At 38.7% G+C, this 27,487-nt stretch overlaps 1 protein-coding gene across 3 annotated transcripts; it reads right to left on the reverse strand.

The window, feature by feature from the left end:
* On the reverse strand, positions 1-27,487 carry kcnip1b (Kv channel interacting protein 1 b). 3 transcript variants are annotated; one of them, XM_071538146.1, is made up of 8 exons: positions 27,400-27,487; positions 2,969-3,093; positions 2,379-2,448; positions 2,216-2,286; positions 1,958-2,065; positions 1,764-1,868; positions 1,143-1,205; positions 1-48 (listed from the first exon to the last, which is right to left on the reverse strand). In XM_071538146.1, the coding sequence occupies exons 1-8, from the start codon at positions 27,485-27,487 to the stop codon at positions 1-3; spliced, it is 678 nt and encodes a 225-aa protein (XP_071394247.1). The 3 variants fall into 3 exon arrangements, with proteins under 3 accessions (XP_071394247.1, XP_071394249.1, XP_071394248.1); XM_071538148.1 differs by lacking the exon at positions 27,400-27,487 and adding an exon at positions 8,545-8,566 and having other exon boundaries at positions 2,969-3,084; XM_071538147.1 differs by lacking the exon at positions 27,400-27,487 and adding an exon at positions 8,353-8,410.

The raw sequence follows: 27,487 nt of genomic DNA on the forward strand, positions 1-27,487 counted from the left end.
CTACATCACATTTTCAAATAGCTGCATGGATCTCATCATGATTTCATCCTGGGGGGGGATAAGAAAAAAAATTATTATGGCAGGATGATACAAAGAAGTAGCATCTGCACAAGATGTGAGTGTACAGCAGCAAGCCCTGCCTTCTGCACCAGGTGCATAAAGAGGGCAGCCACACATCACATTCATTTGTCCCTGTCCACTCCCCAGAGCCAGCAAGCAGCCTGTGTTTCCAAACTTCTTTGAGCAGATGTCGACTTTTGGGTGCTTTGTGTATAGTTTTTTTTTTTAAACACACTATACACCGTACTTTCTGTACATATGTTTGGTCTCCTGGAGATTTGTTAACATGAATAGGATGCACAGCTGTAAATTCACATATTTGCTTCCTCAAATTCACACATTGTTATATTTAGATTTTCATTATGATGCCACTGTTTCATACCATATACATACTGAGTTTCTACATTCTTAAATGTATACAGCAAATGTGTTTGTATATACTTTACTAACTAACAACTGTAAGTGAATCCATAAATGTAAGTAATCCATTTCTTTCCCATGCTACTACTACTATTTTTACCATACTACATACATCTTTGGCAAAATAGTTATGTTTACATAACCCCACAATTGTTTATATTCTATTTTATTGTTTAATTTTTTAAAATATTTGTACTTTTTTTATTGGTTCTTTTTTTAGTTGAGTTATGCGCATATATTCTATTTCCTTTTCCCTGCTGAATCCTATTGATTTTTGCTGCTGCAATGACCTAATGTCCCCAGAAGAATCAATAAAGTGTCATCTTATCTTATCTTATCTTATCTTATCTTATCTTATCTTATCTTATCTTATCTTATCTTATCTTATCTTATCTTATCTTATATAAGATGGTAGACAATGAAATCAAACCAGCAGGCCAACATGTGTCAGTCCTTTTTCTTTTAGCCTTAGGGGGCAGTACAAGGTTGTGTAAACAAAGCTGGAAACAAAGGTTTTTGAGTCTCTCCCATGACTGGAAAATCATGTATATGCATGTGTTTGCATGTCTGTGTGTGTGTTTGTACATGTGCATACATGTGGACACGCTCATTTGTCCAGCAAATCAGAATTAAGAGAACCTCAAATGCAGAACAATACATACCTCCTGGCACGCTATAATAAACTCCTCTAAAGTCACGACTCCGTCTTTGTTTTTATCCATTTTCTATGGGAAAGCAAAATGTAACAGAACATAATCTACATTAATTTCAAGAGGAATTTAATCACACTAGGGCTGTGGGAATATGATTATTGTGACCTCAAATGTTGCAATGATCTTCACATAGACAAAGTGTTTTCATTAGAGTGTGTTGCAGTAAATGTGAGAGAGAAACAAAATGTGAGAGATTTTCTGCGGTAACAGTTGGGCAGTAGGTAAATAGCATACTCTTGTAATATCTCTTGTAATATTTACTGAATAATATTATAATGTCATTGTTGATTTTGCAAAAAATACTGAGACTGCAAAATTGCAATAGCCTGTAGGGACTGGGATCTCTAGTGATTTATAAAGTCACAAGACCCATCTAAAAACTTATATGGCGATAGTACAAAGCTTCAGTAAAAGCAGAAACATTCACTGAGGAAGTTACTGGGGTGTGATATTATGATATACAGTATTATGACATTATGAGGAATTTGGGTTCAAACCATAAGTTAATGTTTTAATGTTGACTTTTGACTCTTATGTTATGTTACATGTGGGTGTTATGTGTGGGTTAACCTGAAAAAATGCGTCCACATGCTGCTGTGGGACATCTCCCTTAAGTGCAGGGTAGGTGTACTTGCCCATCATGTCATAAATGGCTCTCACAATCTCAGTCATCTCCTGAAAAGGCAGACGATTCACATTGTGGTGAGAAGTACACTTTAGATGTCACACAAAGCATCTGGTAAATGGAGATAGCACATTCAGACCTCTCTGTTTATGTAGCCGTCTCTGTTAATGTCATAAAGGTGAAACGTCCACTCCAGCTTTTCCCTCAGCGTTCCCCGCAGCAGTGTAGACAGGCCCATTACAAAGTCCTGTCAGCAACACAGGGGACAGATCGAGAGGACGACAACAGGCACAGAAAACTTTGCGGAATGTATCAAAGTTATGAAAACAGAACTAAAAAGTAAGGAAATAAGTAATCTTTGACATACAATTTACCAGGGAGAATGATTGTTTAGTACCTCAAACTTAATAGATCCATTGTTTGTAGTGTCAAATGCATTGAACAGATAATGCGCGTACATGCTCGCATCTGCAACAAAAGGGAAAAAAAAATACAAATGTACAAGGTCTCATGAGCCTCTTTAACAGCAGTGAAAGAGATACAAGGGGATTGAATTTTACCTCCATGAGGGAAGAACTGTGCGTAGATGTGTTTAAATGTCTCCTCATTCACCACTCCACTTGGACACTCCTGTGGAAACCAACATGCTGCTTACTCAACAGTTTTTTTTATTAGAGATTAATTAAGGTTACTGTTCTCAATAACCATCACTAAAATCAGCGATCAGCATTTTCTGTTTTCCGGAAGAATTAACACTATTTTGACACAGTTAAAGATTTTCTTTTTTTCAAAATACAAACATAGAAACCTTGTAATAACACAACATCTGAGCTATTCTTTGTAGTTAATTATATATTTGCATATCTCTGGAATTCCCACAGTATCAAAAGTGGTCAACCACGAAACGTTGATGGCAGTGTGAATGTAACATGAGTAAGGAACTTACACCTCCATGAGGTGCTTGAGAAAAAGAAAGTGTTGATTTATATACTGTGTTTCTATGCTTTATGAACTGTGCCATGCAACAGTGAGTGAATGAAAGAATGAATGAATGAATGAATGAATGAATGAATTAATTAATATGTATGTGGGTGAGTTACTTTCTGGATCCATGAGGTTCTTTGCATCTAAGACAGGAGACTGTGCTTACATTCTTGAAACCACGGTAGAGGATCTGTAGCTCCTGCTTGCTGAAGTTAGTCTGGGCCTCTAATTGCTCGAGACCCTCCGGCCTGTGGCACACCATGGTCATCTCCAGCTCATCATCTGTCTTATCTGCAGGGGTGAGAAAAAACAATCAAGAGAGAGAGAGAGTGGGAGAGAGACAGAGACAGAGAGAGAGAGAGAGACAGCGAAAGAGGCTCAGTTATATGTCTATACAGAATTATTTGAATCCTACAATCCCTGTTTAACAAATGGTCTTCAAATCTTCAAAGTCTTAGAACTGTAACACAACTGAGGGAAATTTGCTAAAGTTGGAAAGTTAAGTCTGCAGGAAGGACTGCTCACCTATTGTCAAACAGACAATAGCAGAGCAGAAAGTAGGGCTCAGAGGTAGCAAGTAAGCCAGCAGGAAGATAAGGGAGGGGGGAGGTGGAAGGCATTCAGGGGATCACAAAGGAGGTAGAAAGAGAGAAAAAGATGGATTTGGGAAGAACAAGTTGACAAATTGGATTTCCCCTTTGGAGTTGAGAGACTTTATTGATGGCAACAGTAGGGGGAGATAAGGGGGATGAAGAGAGGGAGGCATTTGGGGAATCACAAAGGAGAGAGAGAGAGAGGGGAAAAGATGGATTTGGGAAGGACAGGATGACAAATTGGATTTCCCCTTAGGAGTTGAGGGACTTAACTGATGGCAACATTGTGCTGTGTATTTGGTGCCATAGAGATAGATGGTGGTTAATGATGTGATGAGCTGGCTCGGCTGTGGGCGAGTGTTTATCACTAAGACTGTCTGTAGCTAGAGGGGGATACGAGGATCCAGAAACCAGGCTGTGGACACAATCCATGGACAAGTACGCAAACATGAACAAGCATCCAAGTAAACACACCCACACACAGTGTAAGCTCTCTGGCAGTCTTTATCAAGTTAATTGCCACTCTCTGCTCCTTGGTAAAACCGGTGAGGAAGTAAAGCCAAATGTAGGCTGATCACACACACATTAACACACGCACACTTACATGTTTCCATACTTAAACATGTATAAGAACATTCACACAAAGAGAGGGTCGGTCTCTGCTATAAGCTATCAATGATCTTTTATTCTTCTTCAAGCTTAAATGATATTACATGACACGGCATTGAATAAATTAATTAAATGATGAATGATGTGCAGACACAAAGTTCAAAACCCATAAATCGCATAAAACCCCAACTTCGCACTGAAAGCTGATTAGCAATACCGTGATGACTTGACAATGAACCCTAGGTGGATTAAAGTGAAAATCTTATTTAGTGCTGATTTACATACACACACACACACACACACACACACACACACACACACAGACACACAGTCCTAGCAGGTGCTACTATAGCTGTGTCAGCACCACTGTGGCTTGGGGAGAAAGAAGGACATCAAAATGAGGAAGAGAGTGCTGCTTTTGGATAGCGCTGACTCATTCAACAAGCCTAAATTTGAATCATTGTCCTCATATCCGAGATCCTGCTGGCCGTCCATTTTGTAGCAGATCCCAGATCCATATACATGATGGTTAAGACCTAAAAGTAAGTCCTAATCCTAAAACACTTAGTTGTATTTATTTCTGTCTACTAAGACTAATTCCCACCCAGTTTGAACATCTGTTGAATCATCTTCATTTGGATCATCACTGTAACTTATTACATTACACATTCAATCCATATAAAAAGGTCCTTACTATCATTGAACATTAGTTCAGTCAGTAGTGCTCTCATTCAGAGCTGTAAATGTCTGTCTATTGAGATCAAACATGAGTAGTTACATAAGAAGCTAGCCTCCAGGTTTATGCTAATTTGGAAAAGATGATGACATAACAAAGTATGAATTTGAAAGAGGTGTTCCACATGCATGTGGATCTGAACAGATATTTTGCCCCTTTCCATAGTCTGTCTCCTTTTTTGCCTCTATTGTACTTATATTTCAAGGTTTTTGCTGAAGTCTGGAATATTGTTAATCAAGGAAATCAGCCAATACAAATTCACTGACAGTTATCATCCAAACCATATTGTGCTTGGGTGTCATGTATTGCTTTCTCTCAATCTCCCCGCCATCTTCCTCTGAGCTCCTGCTGCGATCTCACTGACTCTTGTTGTCATGGAGATAGACAGCCATGATGTGCGTGTGCACTGGCGAGTATACTGGATGAATTGGTTGAATAAGAAAAGGTGTCAAACACAAACCCTTAAACTGCACGCTGCTGTAAAGGTGTTGTTTTACTATGAATGTTGATGCCAAGATGCTTTGTTCACTCACTCAGTATAAAATATTTACATCTAAAGACTTTTTACACATGCCTTGCAAATGCAATAATGTAATCATAAATGGAGAGATGTAATGAAATGAAAGTGAGAAAATGAAACAGACAGAGGTGTTGATTAGAGGAGGGGGAGGTGAGAGAGTGAGAGGAAGAGGGAGGGGGCAGAGTGTGAGAAAAAGGTGAGGACAACAACACATGGCAGAAGCATCAAGATTACAGAATGGGTTTAGAGGACAAAGTATGGGATGTTTTAGACAGTCAGCCTCAATAACTATGGGGTCAAATTTGTCTGAAAAATAAATAAATGCATACAACAAATTTCACAAATGTACATCACAACTCGTATATACACATGGATGATCACAAATGTGATCAGTAAATGTGAAACAATTCCACATATATATTCCCAAACTGGAAGTTTATTTTTCCCAAAAAAATGTTTCCACATATGTGAAATGTTTTTGCATTTTTTTTGCTAATGTTTGCTATAACTGGCCAATGTGTCTTAAAACACATACAGTAACTCTTCATACAAAATCCTATTATAACAATGTCTGGAAAAATGGTGTGCATTTTTTACTTATTGATTGTAGAAATAATGACAAATTTCCAAATAGCAACACCATAGGCTTGAGATCAATTTATGACAAAATTATCAGATTACCAGATCTGAATTATGAGATTTTCTCTCATGGGATTCAGCCATGGAGACGCTTCAGATACTAACATTATCAAGGCTGACTGTCATATCCCATGGCAGGAATGTCATAAATTAGATCTGATGGTGATGGGTATTGACTTTATCAGTGTCTGCTGTGAGTCTGGTCCAGGTGGATCATCTCAGTCACTACTGGCACATAATTAAAATAAAAATCATCTTGGGATCTGAACGTAAACGATGCAACAGCTGCTGGGCACATAAACACTCATCAGCATCTATTGGGAGAGAAGTGCTGTGTGGTGAAGTGATGGAGATAATTAGAAGTCTGAGTCAGGTGGCGATTTCAGAGCCGACAAGCCACAACTCTGTCACACTGCTTATGACAACGGCTTGTGTGATGAAAGAAGATGAAGACATATGGGGATTTGGATATTGTGGCAGCTTCAAGCCAGCAGTGTTGATACAGATTATGCGAAAAATTGATTGTTACAGTTTGGTGCTGTAGGTCCAAGTCTGGATAAGTGTAACTTCAATCAGGCACCTGTGTCATATTAATAACCCAATATGACACACCATGACTCAACCCTTTCCTCTAACATTTAAGCATTAAGCTTTTCTATGTGAGCATGTGATTATGGCATTTCCATTTGGTCATGGCATGAAGGACACTCACATCAGATCCTGTGTATTAGTAATGTTTTGAGATACCTTTTATAATCAGAGTGGTTTAATTATCCACAAATCATAAACACATTATTCAAACCAAAGCCAATTTTAATTACTGGTCGCAAAAAACCCATAGAGGATCAATCCTTGTGATTAATGGCCAATACACAAGGGACTTCCATCCTCTTTCAATGGCCAGCTGATACTTTGAATGTTCAAAATGTGCACTTGTAGCATCGTCATCATAGTGCAAAATTGTGCAGTATATATTGTAAATATAAGATGCACTGTTTGAATATTTAAAGTATTTAACTCTTAGCCATTCACTTAATTGTATGGATCATGCAAGGGCAAATTTCTGCAAATGATCACAACTATTCAGTACAAAAACTAGATATCACCACATAATTATGTATCGCTGTTGTTGAGTGAGAACCTTGTATCTCCAAAATGTCAACTTTTCAGGAATGCTGTCTTTCAAGAAGAACAGCTTTTTTTTTTTTTTTTTTAGCTTGATCACCATATATTTAGCTTATCAAATGGTTTTCATCAGATAAGGGGTTGTAGAATTTTCTCAACCCATAGAGAGGACCATGTAATCCTTCAATTTAAGTTAAAACATGAGAAATCACCAGAATGGTTATGAGGTTTTCACCTGAGAACAGCGATATGTTCCAGCTTGTCTTAGCAAAAACAAAAGTGAAACATCACTCTTGTCTGGTGGGGTGCTACATCTAATATCAGACAGCGAGCCATTGCTCTGTTTTCTGGTGTGTCTACTTTATCCATATATCAAGCTGCTACAACTTCATCATTCATCCAACAGGCACAGCTGAGTATTGTTCTCATTCTCCTCTTATGCCCCCACAACCCAGTCTCCATGACAACGGGTTTCTCAAGCATAAGGCCAGGGAGAGGTATGATATGTGAGCTGCGTGTTAATGCACATGCTCTTGCAGGAACACACATTCGCTCCCCCTTTCTCTTTCACTCACCCATTCACACACACACGCACACACACACACACAGCACACATACGGACACACACACACGCACACATAATCATGGAGTCAAGGGTAGTGATTTTGATCTCTCCTCTTTCTCAAGGGCATCCTAATTTATGGCATACTGTAACCTCCCCATCGTGATCATGGCACATGTGTTCTGCCTCACACCTCAGATTCAGTACAGGGCTTTTCTCGCCAGATCCCTCACACTTTTGTTGCCACTTCTTTGAGTGAATGTCTATTTTTGCCTCACAATCTATCTATTCACATGCTCACCTTGTTTACTGTTGCTTATTTCCTATCTTTCCATTTCTTGTTTCTTGTTAAACAGTACATCAATAATGCTTTGGGCTAATGAACTTCACATGAATAAGCCATTTATGTAAGGCTATTACAATGCATTAGTTTGTCTATCTTTGCTTGTCTCTGACTGAGCGACTTTCTATTTCAATAATTCATTGTCATTCCATAGAAACATCACTAACAAAACATGTTATAACACTGATTTAACAGCACTAATGGTAAATGCGCAGGTGTTGCGCACGTGCCCCCATAGAATCGTGCAAGCACAAATCGTGGTAAACAGTCTCTGCCACTGGCCCAAATTATTATCTAAAGGTTCCTCAACAGTCATCTCTCTCTTTCTGCCTATTCAGTTGATCTCTCTCTCTGACAGTTTTGTCTATCTTACTCTCCTTTTTTCGTATTCTTGCCGTCTCTTTCTGGCTAATGTTGACGTACCTCTGGATGGTCTCCTCTGCTTGGTTTGCATGGTCAAAGTGCCCACCACTGCACCCATGTTGTCACCGTGGAAACCAGCCTGTTCAAACAACCCAGAGAGTAGTCCCCTGTTTATTTCACGATTCTGTCAGCCTGCCGTTCTTTCTTTATCTCCCTCAACAAAGCCTGTATCTCAAAGTTATCTCTCCTCACTGGTTAAAGATCTGCCACTGATGGAAGACCCTCTTCTTTCTGCTGTTTCTCGTGGTTTTCTGATCTCTTTCTCCAAACACACACTCTAGCTGCTCCTGCCTTTCCACGCCACTCCCTCCCCTCTATGCCTCACTCCTCCGTACTCATCTCTCTGCCTTTCCCTCTCTTTCTTCCTCCCTGCCTCCTCATGCCCTCTTTGAATATAGTGTCAGTAACTGATGCAGTACACACACTATGGTAGCAGGTGAAAAGCAGGTGAAAATCTTTGTTCTTTACATCCATTACACTGAATATTCCACTCCTCTCTCTATTTCACTCTCTCTTTACCCCCCCCCCCCCCCCCACACACACACACACACATACGTTCAACCACATACAGAATAAAAATAATGTCTTATTAGTCCTCTGCTCCCTGAAGCACAGTTAGTGCCATAATGAACATGCAGAAACATGTTAGCAGTGAAGGCAGCCTAGCTGTGTGTGTGTGTACAACAACAAATTATTGATTCACCACTGTCTCATTGAGGTAATTGAGATAACCCTATAGAGATAGAGGTGAGTGAGAGACAGAGACAAATAGACATGGAGAGAAAGAAAGAAATGAAGAGATGAAGAGAGATGGAAAAGCTGACTTCAGAAACATCTTTTTTTAATCCAAATAAGGTCGAGCTGAGAAGATATTTGGCCACCTGTTATAGACTGAGAACATGGCTTGACTTTTCTCTCTATGGGAAACCAACAACAGAGAATGTGTGTGATTTTTTTTTTTTTTACTATTGCAGGTTAGCACAAACAAGAACATTACAGTGCTTAATGGCGTCAATTAGTATTCATGGAGCAGCTACAATTAAAGAAAATTAGACTGTGTGCATTGGGGGAGGAAGGCAGTGGGAGTGAGAGCTATGCTTATTTCCGACAACTGCTGTGCATTAGAAATAAGTGAGGCTTGTTTTTGTGGCAGCAGAAGTAACATATAGCCATATAGCCTTTTCATACAGAATAGCGTTCAGCTTTTTCTACTTTAACGTTAATGTTAGCTGTGGTAATGTGGCAGCTGATGTATAAAAGCACCCCCACATGGACAGGATATTAGTCTATCACAGGATTTCATCTGTAATCCGTCTTAATGTGTCAAGTGGCAAGCAGAGGGGAACCGGGGCGCTGCATGACTCAGCTGGGGATCAAAACACACAATCATCTAATCTAAGGAAAGATGCTCAAACCATAAAGTGGCTGCTTTGGTCTGTGTGAGGCGCAATGTGAAGGGGGGCAGGGTGCAGTGGGAGTGGAAGACAGGGAATGAATGTCTTTTTTTAAATTCCACTGGCTCCAGACCCAAAATGTAAATATCTCTCTCTCTCTCTCTCTCTCCCCCTCTCTCCCCCTCCCTCCCCCTCCCTCCCTCTCTGATTGCTTCAGAAAAACCTCTCTCAGCTTAAAAAATTCATGGACTCCCTTTTTTCTACGCCGTTTCAGCTCCCTCTTTTCTTGAAAGTTGTGTTCCACCTCTTCTTCTGAATGAACGGTAATAAGAGTGGAAGGCTCATAAAAGACGTAAGGCGGAACAGGCGGAAGTACAGCAGATCAGGCAAGCAGCCGACGTATTACATCATGACTCATTATACTCTTAAGTCATTCACAAATGGAATATTTATTTTCTCATAGTTACGTAAGCCTTTCATACTTTCCTTATCATCGCTATGTGTTTGTCCATGGTAATTATTATTGCTGTTTGAACAACAGCAAGTAGTAGATTCCCAGGTGAGGGTCAAAACATTACATCCTGTAATAGATAGGTTAGCAATTGACTTAGTGAGTGTGTTTGTGTGAGTGTGTGTGTGTGTGTGTGTGTGTGTGCATGTAGTTTGAAGGGGACAGTCCTGTGATTGCCTGTGCAGGTGGGGCTAAAATGAAAACTTAGCATACTTAGTGATTAATTAAACATCAAGTCATGAATAATTCTGATAACTATCCACCTCTCTCACAGTAGTTCTCCCCACATTGAGTGTTCCCAGTCCCTTTCCTTTTTCTATTGCCTCTCGATTTCTTCATTTAAAAAAACTGCTCACTGTCAATTTTAAGAAAGAAAAGATCATAGTTCTAGAGTTTGTAGAAAAAGAAAAAACCTTGATACCCACCTCTGAAACAAAAAGTGACGCTGTTATAAGTCATGAAGGAAAGCCATCTTCAAATAACGCCCACGGGTTTGTATATAAATATAGAGATATGCGTGTGTACCCACAGACACACATACACACACACAAACACACACGGACACTCACAGATGGAGAATTAATTATTGAGATCACTATAAGAAACCTGCTCCCAACCCCTTGACGGGTGGGACCATCTGGAACTGTCTTTTTGCAGCACATCAACCTGTACAGAGGCCACTGCCAAGCACCAACGACACTGCAGCCACTCCTAAATTGATAAATTCTTTCTCTCGCCAGATCATGAGCCACACAAGTACGGTCATCATTCAGTAAATATCAATCAATCAGACATCATGATCAATCTTTAAACACATTTGGAACAGAGATTTACAGTGACATTTCCCCTAACACATACCAAATAAACGCACGATATTGCAAAAACTTCTACTTCTATTTCTACTTCTAAACATTACTTCTCTTTCTTCTGTAGTTTACCTGTTTGATGTGCATGAAGAGAACACACAGTGCCGCCCCCACACCCCAATGCCCACTACTTTTTCCTCAAGATTCTCTTGTGTAACTCTATATAATACAGAGTTACACAATAATACACACACATAACACTTGTGTATTATATGTATCTCTAACCCAGAGAGATACATAGTTTCTCTCCCCATTTTTCTATTGTTCCCACCTGTTGTTCCAGATTTCACTCCATTCACAAAGAGAGCATTTTCCTTCTTTTCTAGATGTCTGATCCTCCCATTCACTGACTTGTTTTTCTTTTTTTCTAAGTGTCCCTTTCTTTCGCTCTCCCTCTGCATTTATCTAGTGCCTTTTATGTGGTTTTGAAAAATACATAACAACATAACATAACAAAAACATTAAAGGGCTGGCAGAGAAACAAGTCACTTCATTCATTCATCACTTAATTTCAGGTGAGCCAATAACATCTGAGGCTGCGTCTTCAGCTCCTTTTCCCCTTATCTGTCTCAGTTGTCCTTGAAATTTGCAAAGCTATGAAAATATTTTTTTTTTTCGAGACTTATCGAAAAATATCAGTTTTCCTTCTCCTCTGGCGCTGAGTGCTAGCAGTGGTTCTCTACTTTGATTACATAAGAGCTCCCATCCTTGAATACTTTCATCTCTCATGCACTCACATCTTCACCTTAACATTCCTCTCTCTGCACACTCCATATTAGATCTACTGTCAGAGATGGCAGACAACAACTGCATGGGTTAGACCGGGGGAAAACAGGGCTACATGATGAATGAATGTATCAAGTTGTAGATAGCCTTCTTGAGTATATGAATTATGGATATACAGCTGCTCAAAATAGTATGCCTCCCCACAACTTTTTACCCATTGATATGTGCTAAAAGTAAACATTTCAAAATGCACTCATTTGTTGTTTTTTGTCTGACTACTCTATCAAATAATCATAATGGAGCACAAATTACTATCCATAACAGCTATAAAGGAGTTGAGCTCTAAATAATGATGGAAGTGTGAACGAAAAAGGAACTCAGAACTTGAAAAGGTTTCTGAGTTGTCTTTCATAACAGAGGGAACTGTGAGCATAAAAAGAAGTGAGACCCTTTTCAATTGATTTTCTTTTTGGCCTATTAAAGGAGGACTGATTTGTCTTTTTTAAAGTACAATAAAAACAACCTAAGACTACAAAGGTAAAGCATGAATACCTCTAAGAGGCTTTGATTCATCTGGGTCTGTATTCTTTTATTCTTTTTATTTTTTATTTATTTATTTTTGTATTCAGTAGACCCTAATGTATGCCTGATATGCCTGCATCTGCAATATACAGCATTGTTTTAACAAACGGCACAGTTTAAAGTAATAATAAAATCAAACATATAATAATATATAATAAAATGTATAGCAATACAACGTGCTAGTGATGTGTGATTGATCAATAATATGTTCACTAATTTTTTTGAGGATTTACTTGCCACACTCACTGAACAAACTGCATAAGATGACTAGAAATATTAATTCTTTACTGAACAAGTTTGAGAGAGTCAAGTCCCCCCCAAAAAGTTAAGCGAACCAACCATTACTACAAACTGCACAACAAGAACAATCACCATTTACAGGCTACTATTTGACACCTTTGGCCAGGTCACAGGGTATAGACCATGCCTTGGCATTACTAAGTAGTTTACCAGCACAATTCCTGATTAATTACTGATTTGTTTACTTGTAATGAAACTTAAATGACACAATAAGAATTGGATACATTGCTTGTGGAAGGCAAGATAATAAAGGCAAGAAAATAATGGTTTCATGATTATTTTGTGGATTAAACTATGTTATTTTCAACGGGTTAAACTTTGAAATACTGAAGTTTTGATCATTTCACTGCTAATCTTTTGTAGTTTAACTTACAACTTAACTTTTGTAAATTAGCAACCCTCAGCCCGTGACCTGGGATGGTTCAGCTGCCATGGTCTCATTTGGTTCGAATAATTATACCCTACTATCACATTTAAGCCTTTTTATCGACCAAACTACCAGCTAACTTTTGTAACAGAGTTGGTTTCACCAGAAGAGACACAGCCTCAGTGTACTGTAGTGACTCCACCTCCCAATGTAGAGAGCAAAAGAGAAAGGAATAAAGTTGTCACCTGGTTATGGTCTGAGTAAAAATGCTTACTGCAGTGATGACATGCTCCAAAGGGTTGAAGTAAACCATTTCCACACCATTAAAGATGAGCTGTTGCACAAGATGAGTGTGCAAGGTGATGAGTCAGCTGACACATAGACTGCTGTAAACAGGTCTAATACTCATGATTACAATGCAGACACTAGCTCTATGATGCAGACACTACTTTCTACACCTTTCCCTTGCTGAAAACTCACTGCTGTCTTTCATTATTTGAGATGGGAGAACTTTGAGGTGGGCAGAGAGTTTGCAGTTCAAGCCTGGCACTATAACATATGCTTGCGGTGCTACTTGTTGAACAACAGGTGGCAGCATAGTACAATCGTCCTTGATAGAATCAGAGGCCTGTGCCACTGAATAGGACAGGAGCAATCAGATTAACAGGGGACGCGTATAAATGTAGGTATAACCCATTACTCTACCACACACCATACTATACACATCTATGTACCAAAAGGGATTCTGGGTATGAAATATGAGAGCAGAACAATGAGACTGGGGAGAATTAATGCAGAGAATGAAACAGAATGAGAGGAGGCAAGAGATAAAAATAAACCTAGAAGAAGGCGGTTACATAAAAGTGTGTGGTGGGGTGATTTAAAAATTAAAAGCAGAGACACACACTGTCAGCTCCAATCCGCTGCTTTTACAGCTACAGAAAGAGAGAGAGAGTCAGAGAGGGAGAGGGAGAGAGAGAGAGAGAGAGAGAGAGAGAGAGAGAGAGAGAGAGAGAGAGAGAGAGAGAGAGAGAGGGGACGGAAAGAGAGAGTTTTTGGGAAGGGCAGCTTATGAAAAAGGAGATTCAGGACTGAAATTCTGTGTTGTGGTTGTAGTATGGTAGAGCTGCATGAGCCATATATCTGAATCTCAAGGCTGACGTGTAAGGTGGTGCGACTATATTGCGTCAAGGTTATTTAGTTAGAGGACACATGTGGCTAAGTGAATGTGATGGGCATGTAATAACTAAAGACAGGAATGGCATGAGGCCGGGCGGCGGTGACAGCTTCTGCCCTCACCCTCCTGTTGTGTCCGATGGGACCTGAGTCTGCAGGCAAGATGGTGCATATGCACAGAAAGATGTTTACACTTTACAGCACAAAGTTTAGGCAGAAAAAAACAAACCTCACATGAAAATGCTAACCATTTTGGTTGAAACATCTAACTCGTTAAGACAAGATGGTTGTTAAGATGGGCAGAAAATATAACAAAATGAATTCATAATATTAACAAATTATCGTTATTATTATGCTATAAAATGCTTTGGCACTGTTGGGAAGCAATAATTGCCTTTGGTGAGAACATGTTAGATTAACTCTGTCAGTATGATTGCTTCTAATGATTTTCTGGGCCTAATGATGCTCAAAACCTTCCTTGACTACTGATGCCATCATTTCTTACTATTTCACCATTTATGGCTCTAACTCTAATGCTTCAAATTAGTAACCTCTTCGCTCTGCATTTAAAGTGAACCTCGCTCATAGCAGAAGTGGCTGCAGATAATTGTGGCTGGGGGAGCTAAGGGTTAATTATTTACAGCAGGTGCTAACTTTTTTCTAAATAATATAAAAAATAATAACAACAATACAATAGACTAGGGTGTGAATTAGGCTATACTGCTACACAAGGAGGGCCACTGTTTTTCCATTGGGAGCCAAATCCCCAACCCAACATTATATCCATGCCTCAACTTTAGTTGAGGACGCCTTGGCCCTTCATCTTGACTTAAATCCACATTTTTTCACATTCGCCGTCCTCCACCCTTCCTCGTTTTGAAGAAATGACAAATCAGGCTATCTTGACACACTACAGTCCACAGATAAGCAACTTAATTGAGATCTCTTTGACTCTCACAACAAAACTCTCTCCGATACGTAATGAACAGAGCAACCAATCACACCACACTTTTTTGCAAAGAATAATAAACTTCTTATATTTTCATATAGAAATTAGCCTTGTTATATTCATTCTGTATCGTAAGTTTTATTTATTATTTTTTCCAAAGAAAATTGCAGGGGGTGCTTAGGGGGAGCTTACCTGATTCCATGATTGCTGCCGCGCCTTGCTCATAGTGACCGACTTCACTGTAGGCAAAGTTTTAAGTAATGGGGCGTGCTGGTGGCTTGGCTGAAAAAAGTGGCCATGCAACCGCAACGTCCTGAGTTTGATTCTGAGCTTGGACCCCTGTCACATGCCATCCCACCTTTTCTCCCAATCTTTCCTGTCTCTCTCTACTGTGTCCTATCCAATAAAGGAAAACATGTCCAAATGTCCAATCTTGGAAAAAGGGTTGAAATTTGTGTTATGCGGTGTGGACATTAAGCTTGTTCATGTGTGCACAATTTCATGTTTGCAGTTTAACAAGAAGCATGGATACTTGGAGTATGCAAAGTCTGAGGATAAATATGTTTACATGTTTCCACATTTGTAATTTTTTTAGAGGTGAATTTATGCAAAGTTGTATAGTTCATGTAAGAAGCCAAAACCAACTTCACCATTATTTGGAGATGATTGTGTGTAGGGGACTCAACACATGTTTTCATGTGACATTTTTCAGTTTACCTAACGTGCCTGCCTGTGTGAAGATGAATATGTATGTGTGCGTGTTTGCATGCCTGTATCCATGCATATGATAGCATGCGTCTTCCTCTACTGAACTCTCCAGAGATGCATACTTAGCCATTGCTTCTCTGAGGCACGATCATGAGATTGGGCAGAATCAGAAGCTTCAGGCAACCGCAGACTAAATCAAATAGAGTGAAGACTTATCTTATTTATCTCACCTGCAGTAAACCTGCTTAGTCATAAAGGATAAACTCTTTAAATTCTTCTGCTTGAATGTGCCTTGTATGTCTCTGTATTTTGTTTAGTGTGATCATGTAGGCTACAGTGCTATATGTCATGATGTAAGCCAAATTTTCCCATTAAGGACGACAAAGTCTTTAACTTGAACTTGAACTCCCAACTGAACTCGCATCCACAAGCATGCCTTCAGTATAGTAACCCATAATGAAAGGCTGGATTTCTCAATGGAAATCAGCACTCAAGATGTAAGGACAATAAAAAAAATAGGGCTAATAAAAGTTCATATATTAGCATACGAAAACATTATATAATATTTCCCATGGACTATGACATAAGGTTTTACATGCACAAACTCGTGAAAATGCATGAAATTGTTCTTGATTGCTTGTTTGATGTAACGTTTGAAAGGAAAAATATATTTTTTAAATAAATTGTTGTGACTCTTTTGGTTCATTTACTTCCATAAGAGTCAATTTGATCCAGAGCTGTAAAGGTGTATTGACTACATGTAAGATAAAAATATATAAAAATGGGATTAGAATGACAAAATATTTGTTTAACGATTATGTGAAGAAATAAACATTTATACAATTTTTGCAATGAAACAAGAGCACCATAATGTGAGTTTAAATATTGAATATATTTGTATAAATAATTAAAAGGAAAAAGTTATTTAACTACTTTTGGAGTTTTTACATTACACTGTGTCACCGTGACCCACTTTTGTGAAATAAAAAAGTCAAAATATGGCTTAAGAGATATTTTCTCATTCCATATAACTTTTGATATAATAATAATAATAATAATAATAATAATAATAATAATAATATTATAATAATTATAATAACTTTATTTGCATAGCACTTTTCTAAAAACAATGTTTACAAAGTGTTTTACAAACAATAAAACCCAAAAGCAGCAATAAAAGAAAATAGGCATAAAAGGTAATATATGAGGTAGACAGGTACAACTAAAAACACACAAACAAACAGAGATACAATTAAAAATAGATCGAACTTTACATAAAAGTGTGTGCTGAAAAAAAATTATAAAAAACAGGAATAAAAGGTAATACAAGAGATAAACAACTAAAAATAAACAAACAAACAAACAAACAAACAAACAGAGATACTATTAAAAACAGATGGAACTTTAAATATAAGTGTGTGCCAAAACACAAGAAGGCAATAAAATGGAGATACAGATAAAAGTAGGCTACACTACCGTTCAAGAGTCCGGAACCACCAAGAACTCTCCATGCCCCCAAAAGAGACCAATCCACCAGGGCAGCCGCGAGAGACGAAAGCCACCCCAAGCGCCACACCGCCAAGAAACCGAAGACCGCCACACAAAGGTGCACACCCCAGCATGAAATCCCCAGCCTCCCGGCAACCCCACGCATGGAAACAGCCCCCGTCCCGCAAAACAACAACCAACTGCCAAGTCAGGAGAGACGAGCACCGCCTCCAACAGACCGTCCAGCGAAACCGCCCGATCCAAACCCCATTGAGCCCCCGCGGGAAACAGCCCGAACGCACGGCCCGCGAGAAACGCCCCACAAGCCAATCGCACCCATGGCAAGCGCCGCAGGAAGCACGCAGCGAAACCCCAGCCGAGAATCCCGAAATCCTGATAGCCAGAACGCCCAAAGCCAGCAAAGACACCACCGCCGCAAACGGAGGACTCCCACTGAACAGAAAGTCCGAAGAAGCCACCCGAAGACAGAGGCAGCAGTCCGCAACACCATCAATGCCCCGGCTGCACCCCCCGACCAGTTCAATGCCACCCCAGCGAACGAAAGCACCAGCCTCCCCCAGGAAACACAAAGACCCCCTCACTGATTCCAAACTCCCGAACGGCAGTGCATAGGGAGTGATTCACATAAAAGCCTGTTTATATAAGTGTGTTTTTAGAAGGGATTTAAAAGATGAAACTGATTTAGCTAGCCTAATTTCCTCAGGCAGGTCATTCCAAAGTCTAGGCGCCCTAATAGAGAAAGCGCAGTCACCTTTAGTCTTGAGCCTAGACTGTGGAACAACCAAAAGGGCCTTGCCTGAGGATCGAAGGCTACGTTAGCAATATAGCTAGGGGCTAGACCTTTCTGTGCTTTAAATTTAATCAGTAAAATCTTAAAATCAATTCTAAATCTTACTGGTAGCCAGTGCAGATGTGCTAAGACTGGGGTAATATGGTCTCTATGTTTAGTGCCAGTTAAAATTCTAGCTGCAGCATTTTGAACAAGCTGGAGACGTGAGATTGATATATTTGTAAGGGCAGCAGACTATTTTGACAGCTCAACATTCATACATTTGAGAGTAGCAAAGTCTGTTTCGCACAGGAATAAAAAATGATGATGATGTATCTTGAAAGTTGTGAAAGGCTGTTTTCATGTCCAAGTCCTATGCTCTTATATCCCCTGTGGCAGCGGGGCGTGGCTGGTGCGTCAGCTGGACGCAGAGAGTCAGGTGTGGCTCTGCCGCCTCAGCAGACACAGCTGCAATGATTTAGTGATTACTGGCTATATATAATCTCTTTCTTGTAGTGAAACCGGGTCTGGAGGCACACACACGCACAGTCATCTTGCAGAGTGGACTGGAAGGTTTGGCTGGACACTGAAGAGACTGAAATGCTGTTTATGAACAGTCTGAGAGGCTGTGGTGATTGTAAAGAGGAAACACTGAATAAACTGTGTGTGGCAGTTGTTGTGCTGTGTTACAATCCTTCATCAGCATACTCGAAAAATCCTGGATTGTGGGCTTGGAGTTAAAATTCAAAGTGGTCCACTTTGTGGTTTGATGTGTTTGGAGAACAGAAACCATTCCCATGGTAAAAACAAGAGCGTCCCTGCTGGGAATCAAACTCTGGTCTCCCGATTGAGAGTCTGCAGTCTAACTCCCTGCAGCACACCTGACCGTAAAGTGGTGAACAGAGCGACTGACTGACCGACCGACCATGCGATCCGTTGTCGCGGGCCTAAAAATCCAAGTGCTAGCCTACTCGAAAGATAAAAAATCTCCTCCAGTTCAAATTTACTACCCTGACATTACATACCTAAAGAGCAGCACAAAGCCAGTTTGGACATGGTCCCAACCTGCAGACTCAAGCAAGATTTTCAGCCCATCTCCAAGTTTCTGTGCCATTCCTGAGACACTGTATGACTGTATGAAGTTTTGAAAGCTTGTATTGTGTTACAGACTTAGTGGACACGCATCATTCATTAATATACATTACCCATATATGTACCATACATGTATGGGTCTTGTTCCTGAGACATTGGAAAATGGACCATTTCCCATCTTTTGAGGTTTTCTTCAATGTGACTGCCTGCCACCTTCGAAAAACACAGTAGGTTAGATTGTATTTCAGTTTCATTGTATTTGGAACTTGTTCTTTTTGTAGCCATACACTAATCTATCATATCCTAATTTATACTTGATGTGTATGTATGAACATTGTTTATAGTGCAACTGTGTGTGCAGGTTTGTTTACATAAATATTTGAGTTTCTATTTGGTTACTCATTGAGATTTTGCCTCTATACCCATTACTATGCCATTTTTATACATGGTTCATCCATTGTAGGGTTCCAAATGTATTTGGACAGATTAACATTACATTTTATTATATTCTACATGTATTTAAATTATCATTTTAGCTTGTAGTTAATCATTCTTAATGAGAAATGACTTTTACAAGTCTGTAACCCATAGACATCACAACACTCTTGATGTTTATTTTTACTGATATATCTTATAGTCTATATCTTGGGCTCATGCTGAGATATCACAGGAGCTGATATTGTATAACTCACACCATGAAACACGCATGCATTACACCATATCCCTCCCTCTCCCATGCTGAGAGGAACACCCCGCCACCCCCACACACACACCCCACACACACCTCCCACCCCCCCCCCCCCCCCCCCCCCCCACACACACACACACACACAGTGCTGAAGGGTAAAACGCTCTTAGTTATATACAAAGCAATCCCACTGAGTATTAGTGGGAAGTGGTTTCACACCTTTATGTTACATAAAAATAGCAGATGGACTGCATTAGCACTTACTCAAAATCCCAAACAGAATTTCATTAGCTTCCAGAGATTGAATTCATGTAAAAACAAAGAAAATAACCAGTGTATTAAATTAGAAAGCCTGCCATCTCTTCTCACATTAGCTTACACCACAAACACTTAATATGAAGTTAAATTTAACATGGCCCTTACAGTCATCTATTGGAAATTGCTTCTGATAGGCTCTGATTGGTCCTGTGTAGTTGTTATGCCCTTTCCTTGCATGCTCTTTGTTAATTTACAAATTACAGTCGGTGTGTATTATCACTATGTATTGACTAGGTCAAGGAATTAATGTGAGAGTGTACAATGTGTGCAGACTGCGGACACACACATCCATGTGCTGATGTTAAAGTAATATGAAACTCAACAGTGAATGTTTGAATGAACTAAAACACGTCTCTTTTCAGATCATGAAAATAAAACACGACCAAACATTTCCTAGTGGAAAATTTAAGATTACGGGACAACATAGTGTAATCAAAAGGCACCATTTTAGACAATTTACTACTTGTAGAGTGTTTTGAATATCACACACACACACACACACACACACACACACACACACACACACACACACACACACACACACACACACACGCACGCACAGATTGTCAAGGGAACTGAGGCTCTTTGGAATTCACACTTCAAAACAGACGGGACAGATTATTGTCTTCCAGAAGAGAGAACCCTCTTATATCAAATATCAAAAGAAAACATGTTTTCTTTTGATATTATCATACATTTATTTCAACATCTCCATCATCCTAGTCTCTTAAACAAGTGAGTCCCAAGTTTCAGCATTACCAAACTTTGTTATCATTAATCCATGCATTGCGTTTGAAAATCAGCAGTTTTGGGATAGTGTTCACATATTTGTTTGCTTTATAACACAGTGGATAGTCCACAGCTAACAGTTTATAATTCAGTTTTCAGACACTACAGTGAAGGAAGGTGAGGAAGTGGGGAGAAAGAGATGTGACCGCATAGCCATGACCTAGATTGCCAACCCATGCAGGCAGGAGCTGTATTATTCCTAGCACAATACAACAGCTGGTTAAGCCATCAGTTTAGCACACATAGTTTCACTGTAGGCTTATACGGCCATTGATTCATGGTTCATGATATTTCATACAGTTGCAAAAGATCATTTGGTGAAAAAGACTTAAAGTATAACTCCGTCCATTTTCGAGCTGGACCCTATTTCCCATCTTTTTCCATCATAGCGTTTGATTTTGACTGGAATCTCGTCAATTGTCTCACTATTGGGCCAATGGACACTCCAGTAATCAACCCCAAAAGCACCCAAAGCATTGTCTTTTTCAACACATTGGTTGCTCCTTCTGTGATGAGACATGTAGGTAAAAAATTATCTGAAGTCACCTTTCTCGTACAGTTCTGATGCTATATGCCTTTGCTTTAGCACTGCCTTGTTTACTCTTTGCCGGCTGGTCGCGGCTGCTTGTCTACCTGTGTGTAAAGTAGTGCAAAATAAAAAGTGAAAGTTGTCAGGTCATGGATCAACTGAAAACTACATAAATACATGTCTCATGAGTCTCAATTTGTTGAAAAATACAAGCTGTGGGTGCTTTTGGAGTTTATTTTTGGAGTTTATTGGAGAGTAGCATAGTGAGATTCAGTCAGTCGGTATGATGGAAAATGGTGTGAAAATAGGGTCCATGTCAAAAATGGATGGACTCTTATATTTATAAACCATTTTGAAAAAATAAAAGACATTCAAAGAAGCTTCACCATTTTCAATACGTTGAAAACCTGGAAAGAATGTAGAAAGAAGTATGGTGGGAATATGTGTACAACAATGTATTCCCCCATCCATCAAAATCCTGACATACCGAGACATCCCACATTGACTGGTATAAGTGAATGGACCAATCTTGGCATAAAACAATTTAGAGATCTTTTTAAAGAAAACATACAATTGAAATCATTTAGTGATCTACGGTCTGAATATAATATTTCTAATAAAGACTTCTTAAAATTCTTACAAATTCGTAGTGTCATCCAGTCACTTATAAAAACAAACAAACTGCGAAAAGAACTACTGGAAATCGAAGATCTGTTGCTAACTTCGGACACAATCAAAGGAAAGATCAGCGAATTTTATAAGGTTCTTGCAAAAGGAGGAAAGTCATCATTCCAGACATTAAAGAAAACTTGGGAGAATGATTTAGGGTTGACCTTTGAAGAAGATGTCTGGTCAAACATATGCGAATGTACATATTTCACATTTACTAGTAATAAAATTAAAGAAGCAAATTTTAAATTTATTTATAAATTGTACCTTACACCAGTTAAAATGAACAAAATTTCAAAAGATATATCTATAAAGTGCCCCCGATGCAAAGTGGGGGATGGAACATTTCTGCATATGTTTTGGGAATGTGAGTGCTTGAAAACTTTCTGGAGCTCAATCCATTCATTTACGCAAAAAACACTAGAAAAGGTATTTGAAATGAAACCTAACCTATACTTGCTAAACGATACCCAAGATTTCCCTTTGGACAGGAGGAAATGTAGATTATTAATTACAATAACATACTTTGCAAAGAAATGTATACTCTTATTCTGGAAGGATGACTCTCCTCCAATCTTTAAGACATTTCTGTCCCAAATATCAGAATTTTTACCAATGGAGAAGTTAACTTTTGAAAAATATAGACGGGGTCAAAGTTTTCAAGATTTATGGAACCCAATACTTTCAAGCATGGAAGTTTTCTCTAAAATGTAATCAATAATATAAGACCTTGGTATTCCTGGTACTAAAAATGATGATATCAGAGCCGTGTCTAATAGACATAGCTCTAACATGAATGTTGCTGCAGAGAGCAGGTGAGGGCCAGAGAACCCTTGGCGGTGATAGGAAACTTTTATAAACATCCCTATTATTATTATTATTATTATTATTGTTATTATTATGATTATGGTTATTGTAATTATATTTACTACATTTGCAAAATTTGAATTTGTATTTGTATTAACATATCATTTGCATTCATCTTACTCTTTTTTTTTTTTTTTTTTTTTTTTTTCTTTTTTTTTTATGTATTATGTTAAAATGTACATTTATTATTATTTTTATTATTTTTATTATCATTACCTTTGATTGTAGAGGGGGAGAGGGAGGGATATGAGGGCAAAATTGCATGTCTTTGATTTTATATATTTTTTTGGCAACTGTGAAATAAATAAAAAATATATATAAAAAAAAAAAAAAAAAATGGATGGACTTATGCTTTTAAGTGAATGCAGCGATATTGCGGCTCTTACACTGTCAATAAAGTCACAGCCTCACTACTCGAGCTGTACAGGATGGCAGAAAGTAGACAATAAAATCTAGGACCAGAAATGCCCTCGAAGAAATCAATACACGGCGAAGGATGTGCTCATAAATGGCTTATAGTGGGTAACGTTATCCAAAAACTGCTGGCTGGAAAGCCCATATGCCAGAAAAGCAAAATAATTCATAAGCTGTCAAGGCAGACAGGTCCGAGCAGCTCAGTTTTGCTCGAATCCTGATGAATTAGAGTATGGTGTCATCGCACATGTTTGATAAGAGGGGGAGCTGGTTTGGTTTAGCTAAATAGTTTAACCTATGACGAGTGGGTGCATCACATTTTTCTGTTTACTATAAAGCTGTGTGTGGTGGTGGTGTGTGTGTGTGTGTGTGTGTGTGTGTGTGTGCGTGTTTATGATGAGAGATAGATGAGAGAGACACAGCAGGGCAGAGAGTTAGAAAATGAAGGAGAGGGGTTGAGTGTTTTCTTGCTGATGCCATTCTGTTTTTCTGAAATACTGAATAATGAATGAATGAATGAATGAATGTTAATTTTAAATAAAAAAGTAAAACATGACGGGCTATATTTATTATCTCTGTATCTGTAGGTAACAGTACAAAGTTAAATGCTTTAACATTACTCTTGATTGATTGATTTGAAAAGTACAACAGCCATCTGTGCCAAGTGCTCCCTTACCAGAAAACCGTTCCTGCCTACAGAAAATGTGACATGTTAGTGTAATACACTTGTACAGGTGAAATGGGAAGCCACATTCCACCACAAGCCTTAGGATTTAGCGTCCATATAGCAGAGAATAAAGCCATCAGGATGTACCAGAGGCCAACAAATTGACCTCTCATGGCAAAACAAATTCTCCAGGACTCAATTACAGTTACAAAAGTAAGTCATTCATTATTTCTACCCTTGCAAGTGACCTCTTGTCATTCTTACAGTGTAGATCAAATCCTTACAGTACTTGAAAACGAAATGAGGGAAACATGCTTTTAATTTTTATGCATCTAAATGGAGAAAATTACATCTCTCTTCAAATCAATAATTTGTGCAAATGCACCACATTGTAACCTCATTGCCGTATCATTTTGTCTTACTGTGTTTTTGATTTATTGCTGTTTATTGTCTTGAACACAGGGTTCATGTGTACATTTGAGCTTTGGTCTTATTGTGTATATAGCATAAACCCTGTATAATAAGAAAAAACACAGACTCTACAGATAGTTGATTAAATTTAGCTTGTGTTGCTTTTATCTACTGCTATTTGTTTTGTCCATGTTGTTATCAAGAATGAGACTTAAAAATAAATATATATAATTTTTTTTTTTTACATGATAAATATGGAACTAAATTTCAAGTCATGTACAGATAATAGTGGGAGTTTAATGAGCATTGGATGGAGGCTGTGGCGATAAGGAGATTTTGATTGTGATTTATGATGAGAAACATATATATATATATATATATATATATATATGGTATTCAAAGTGTTAAATCTATATGTAAGTTCTCACATTTGTGTTTGCAGGTTTTGAGTTTTCTCTACACAAAGTTTTATACATCAGACCCATAGTTTTTCATTTTTTGTGAGAGTGAGAGCAGAGCTGAGGGACATCAACTACAACATGTTTTATCTATTGTGACTGAATTGCAACTGTATTGTGACATGATGACTCAGCATGTAAAGCGCTGCCAAGGTGTGAGAAAGTAATGTATGGATACTGACAAAACAAGGTGTAGGGGAGGGGGGAGGGGGGGGAAGGAAGAGAACCAAAGTCAGATAGTTGTAACACTAGGATGATGGACAAGACAGGAGCTAGGCAGTTGAGAGTATATTGTTGCTGTTGCCTAAGGGGAGTGTACAGAGGATGCAGCAATGAGTGTCTCACAACTTGAGCTCATCATTCAGCTCCTGAAGGTGATAGAGTGACCCAGATCATGAACCCTACAGGAAGCCTGAGGCTTTACTCACCGAACTGGCTCCTGTAACGCTCAGCAACTTGATATGACTGCTTCAGCAGGCACGCTTACATCAAAGGGGTTAAAAAACCTTCTTTACACTGTTCAAAAAGGGACTGACAACCGAGAAAAGCCTGGAGCTTGACAAGAGGTATCATTTAGAATTCTACTGCTTCTTTTTTCTCAACCAAGAGGGTCTTGTGAATCAAAGCTAGGGTGAAGTCAGCTATATTGGGCCACTGTTTGGTTAATGAGTCATTGAATGAGCTTTGCATGAGATTAAATGATGTTCTTATGAGTTTTAATGGGCCTTATGGTATTTCTGTTTTTAGTAAAATGGTAGGCTACACAACACAGTTATTTTAGTTGAAATAGTTTTATTCAATGTAATTTTAACAACAATAAAGGCAACTATTGTGATTAATGTGAAGCATATCATATTGAGAATATGATGGACAATGGACATACATATGCATGCATATATGCCTGTTTGTGTGCACATATGATAGTTAATGTGTCTGAAGTTAACCTTATTGTTAAACATACTTGAAATAGGTGGGAGGGGGTGGTATGGTTAGAAAATATACCTTTATGATATCCAGATTTGCATCTTTAATAGCAAGTCAATAAATATAATGAATATTGTTTTCATAAAAATCAAAGAGTATTCATCAAAAATCTGCATTTGCTTTGAAAGAGCTCATCGACACATTGGCCATAAATCACATATTTTGCTTCTAGGCTTATTTCTCACTGATTTTCACCTTATTATTGACAGGTGAAGTTTGACGCCAGGTTTCTCCTCCTTTGAAGCATGATTCTTCCTATAATAGCAGACTAATTAAATCTATTCCAGTGCCCAAAATTGAACTCATTATGTCTGCCCTGAGAGACAAACTGTCTTAAGGCAAGATGCTGTAACTGGTGTTCAGTGTAGTGTATTGTACCACTATATCAAACTGCATGGAAATCATTGCATACAATACAAGGTAATCTGCATTTACATATTAGACTTTACACTGGAACTCTTATCCAGAGCGACTTACAATTACTAAGCAAGGGTTCAGCGTTTTGCTCAAGGACATTTTGACTGGACACATGGCTATGGATGGATACACTTTGACTGTTCTAACAGTTGAATCCTGACCTTTCAGCTAGAGGACAGGCTTTCAAACCACTAGACAGCCCTGCTGTACCTGCCACTCAAACATTGTGTTTAAGCTCAGACCAGAACTCACTAGTGCCATGCAGTTTGTAGCCTATACATTTGTGTATATAGTCCAGGTGTAAATGCACTCAAGACGCATTGAAGATCCGATTATCCAAACCACCTCCAGAGATGGTCAGAGATGCATTTGACCACAGTACAAATGTGTGAATGTAATTTGTCTTCAATCCACATATAGGAGCTACTTTAACGGAAATAAAGTTTCATGTACAGATCAAACCAGGGAGCACAAGCAAAATAAACTTGGACATTAACATACTACCAAAAATGGATTGTCAGGACAGTCGAGGCTGGGGAACAAGCGAGACAAGGCATTTACTGTCAATTTTAAAGGATGTAAGTTACAGGATTAAGTGATGTATGACAATCTGGTGAGGGAAAGAGAAATACGATCCCAATGTGGATGCATGAGATGAATTTTAACACCCGCTGTAAATGTAATTCAACAAAAAGTTATCTGGACACAATGCGGATACGAGACACATGTTAATGCTAGGTGTAACCATCAAATGAGGGGTGTAGCCTTCTTGCAGAATGACACAGTATCTTATCGACTACACACAAAGATAGTCATGAACTGTGATAATGAACATTTAAGTGAAAGATGAAAGTAGTAACTGTATTTAAGTTAAAAAGTCACAGTACCTTTTGTGAGGGTTCCTGAGACCAGTCTCTGCAGCGACTGGATTAATTTGAGCACCCCCTGTCTGCAGCGGCTGGTACAGCCAGCCAT

Source organism: Centroberyx affinis, unplaced genomic scaffold (assembly GCF_046629955.1).
Source record: "Centroberyx affinis isolate AG114_WGS23_722 - 3 ecotype Tasmania unplaced genomic scaffold, CSIRO-AGI_Caff_v1 ptg003211l_1, whole genome shotgun sequence".
Lineage (NCBI taxonomy): Eukaryota > Metazoa > Chordata > Actinopteri > Beryciformes > Berycidae > Centroberyx > Centroberyx affinis.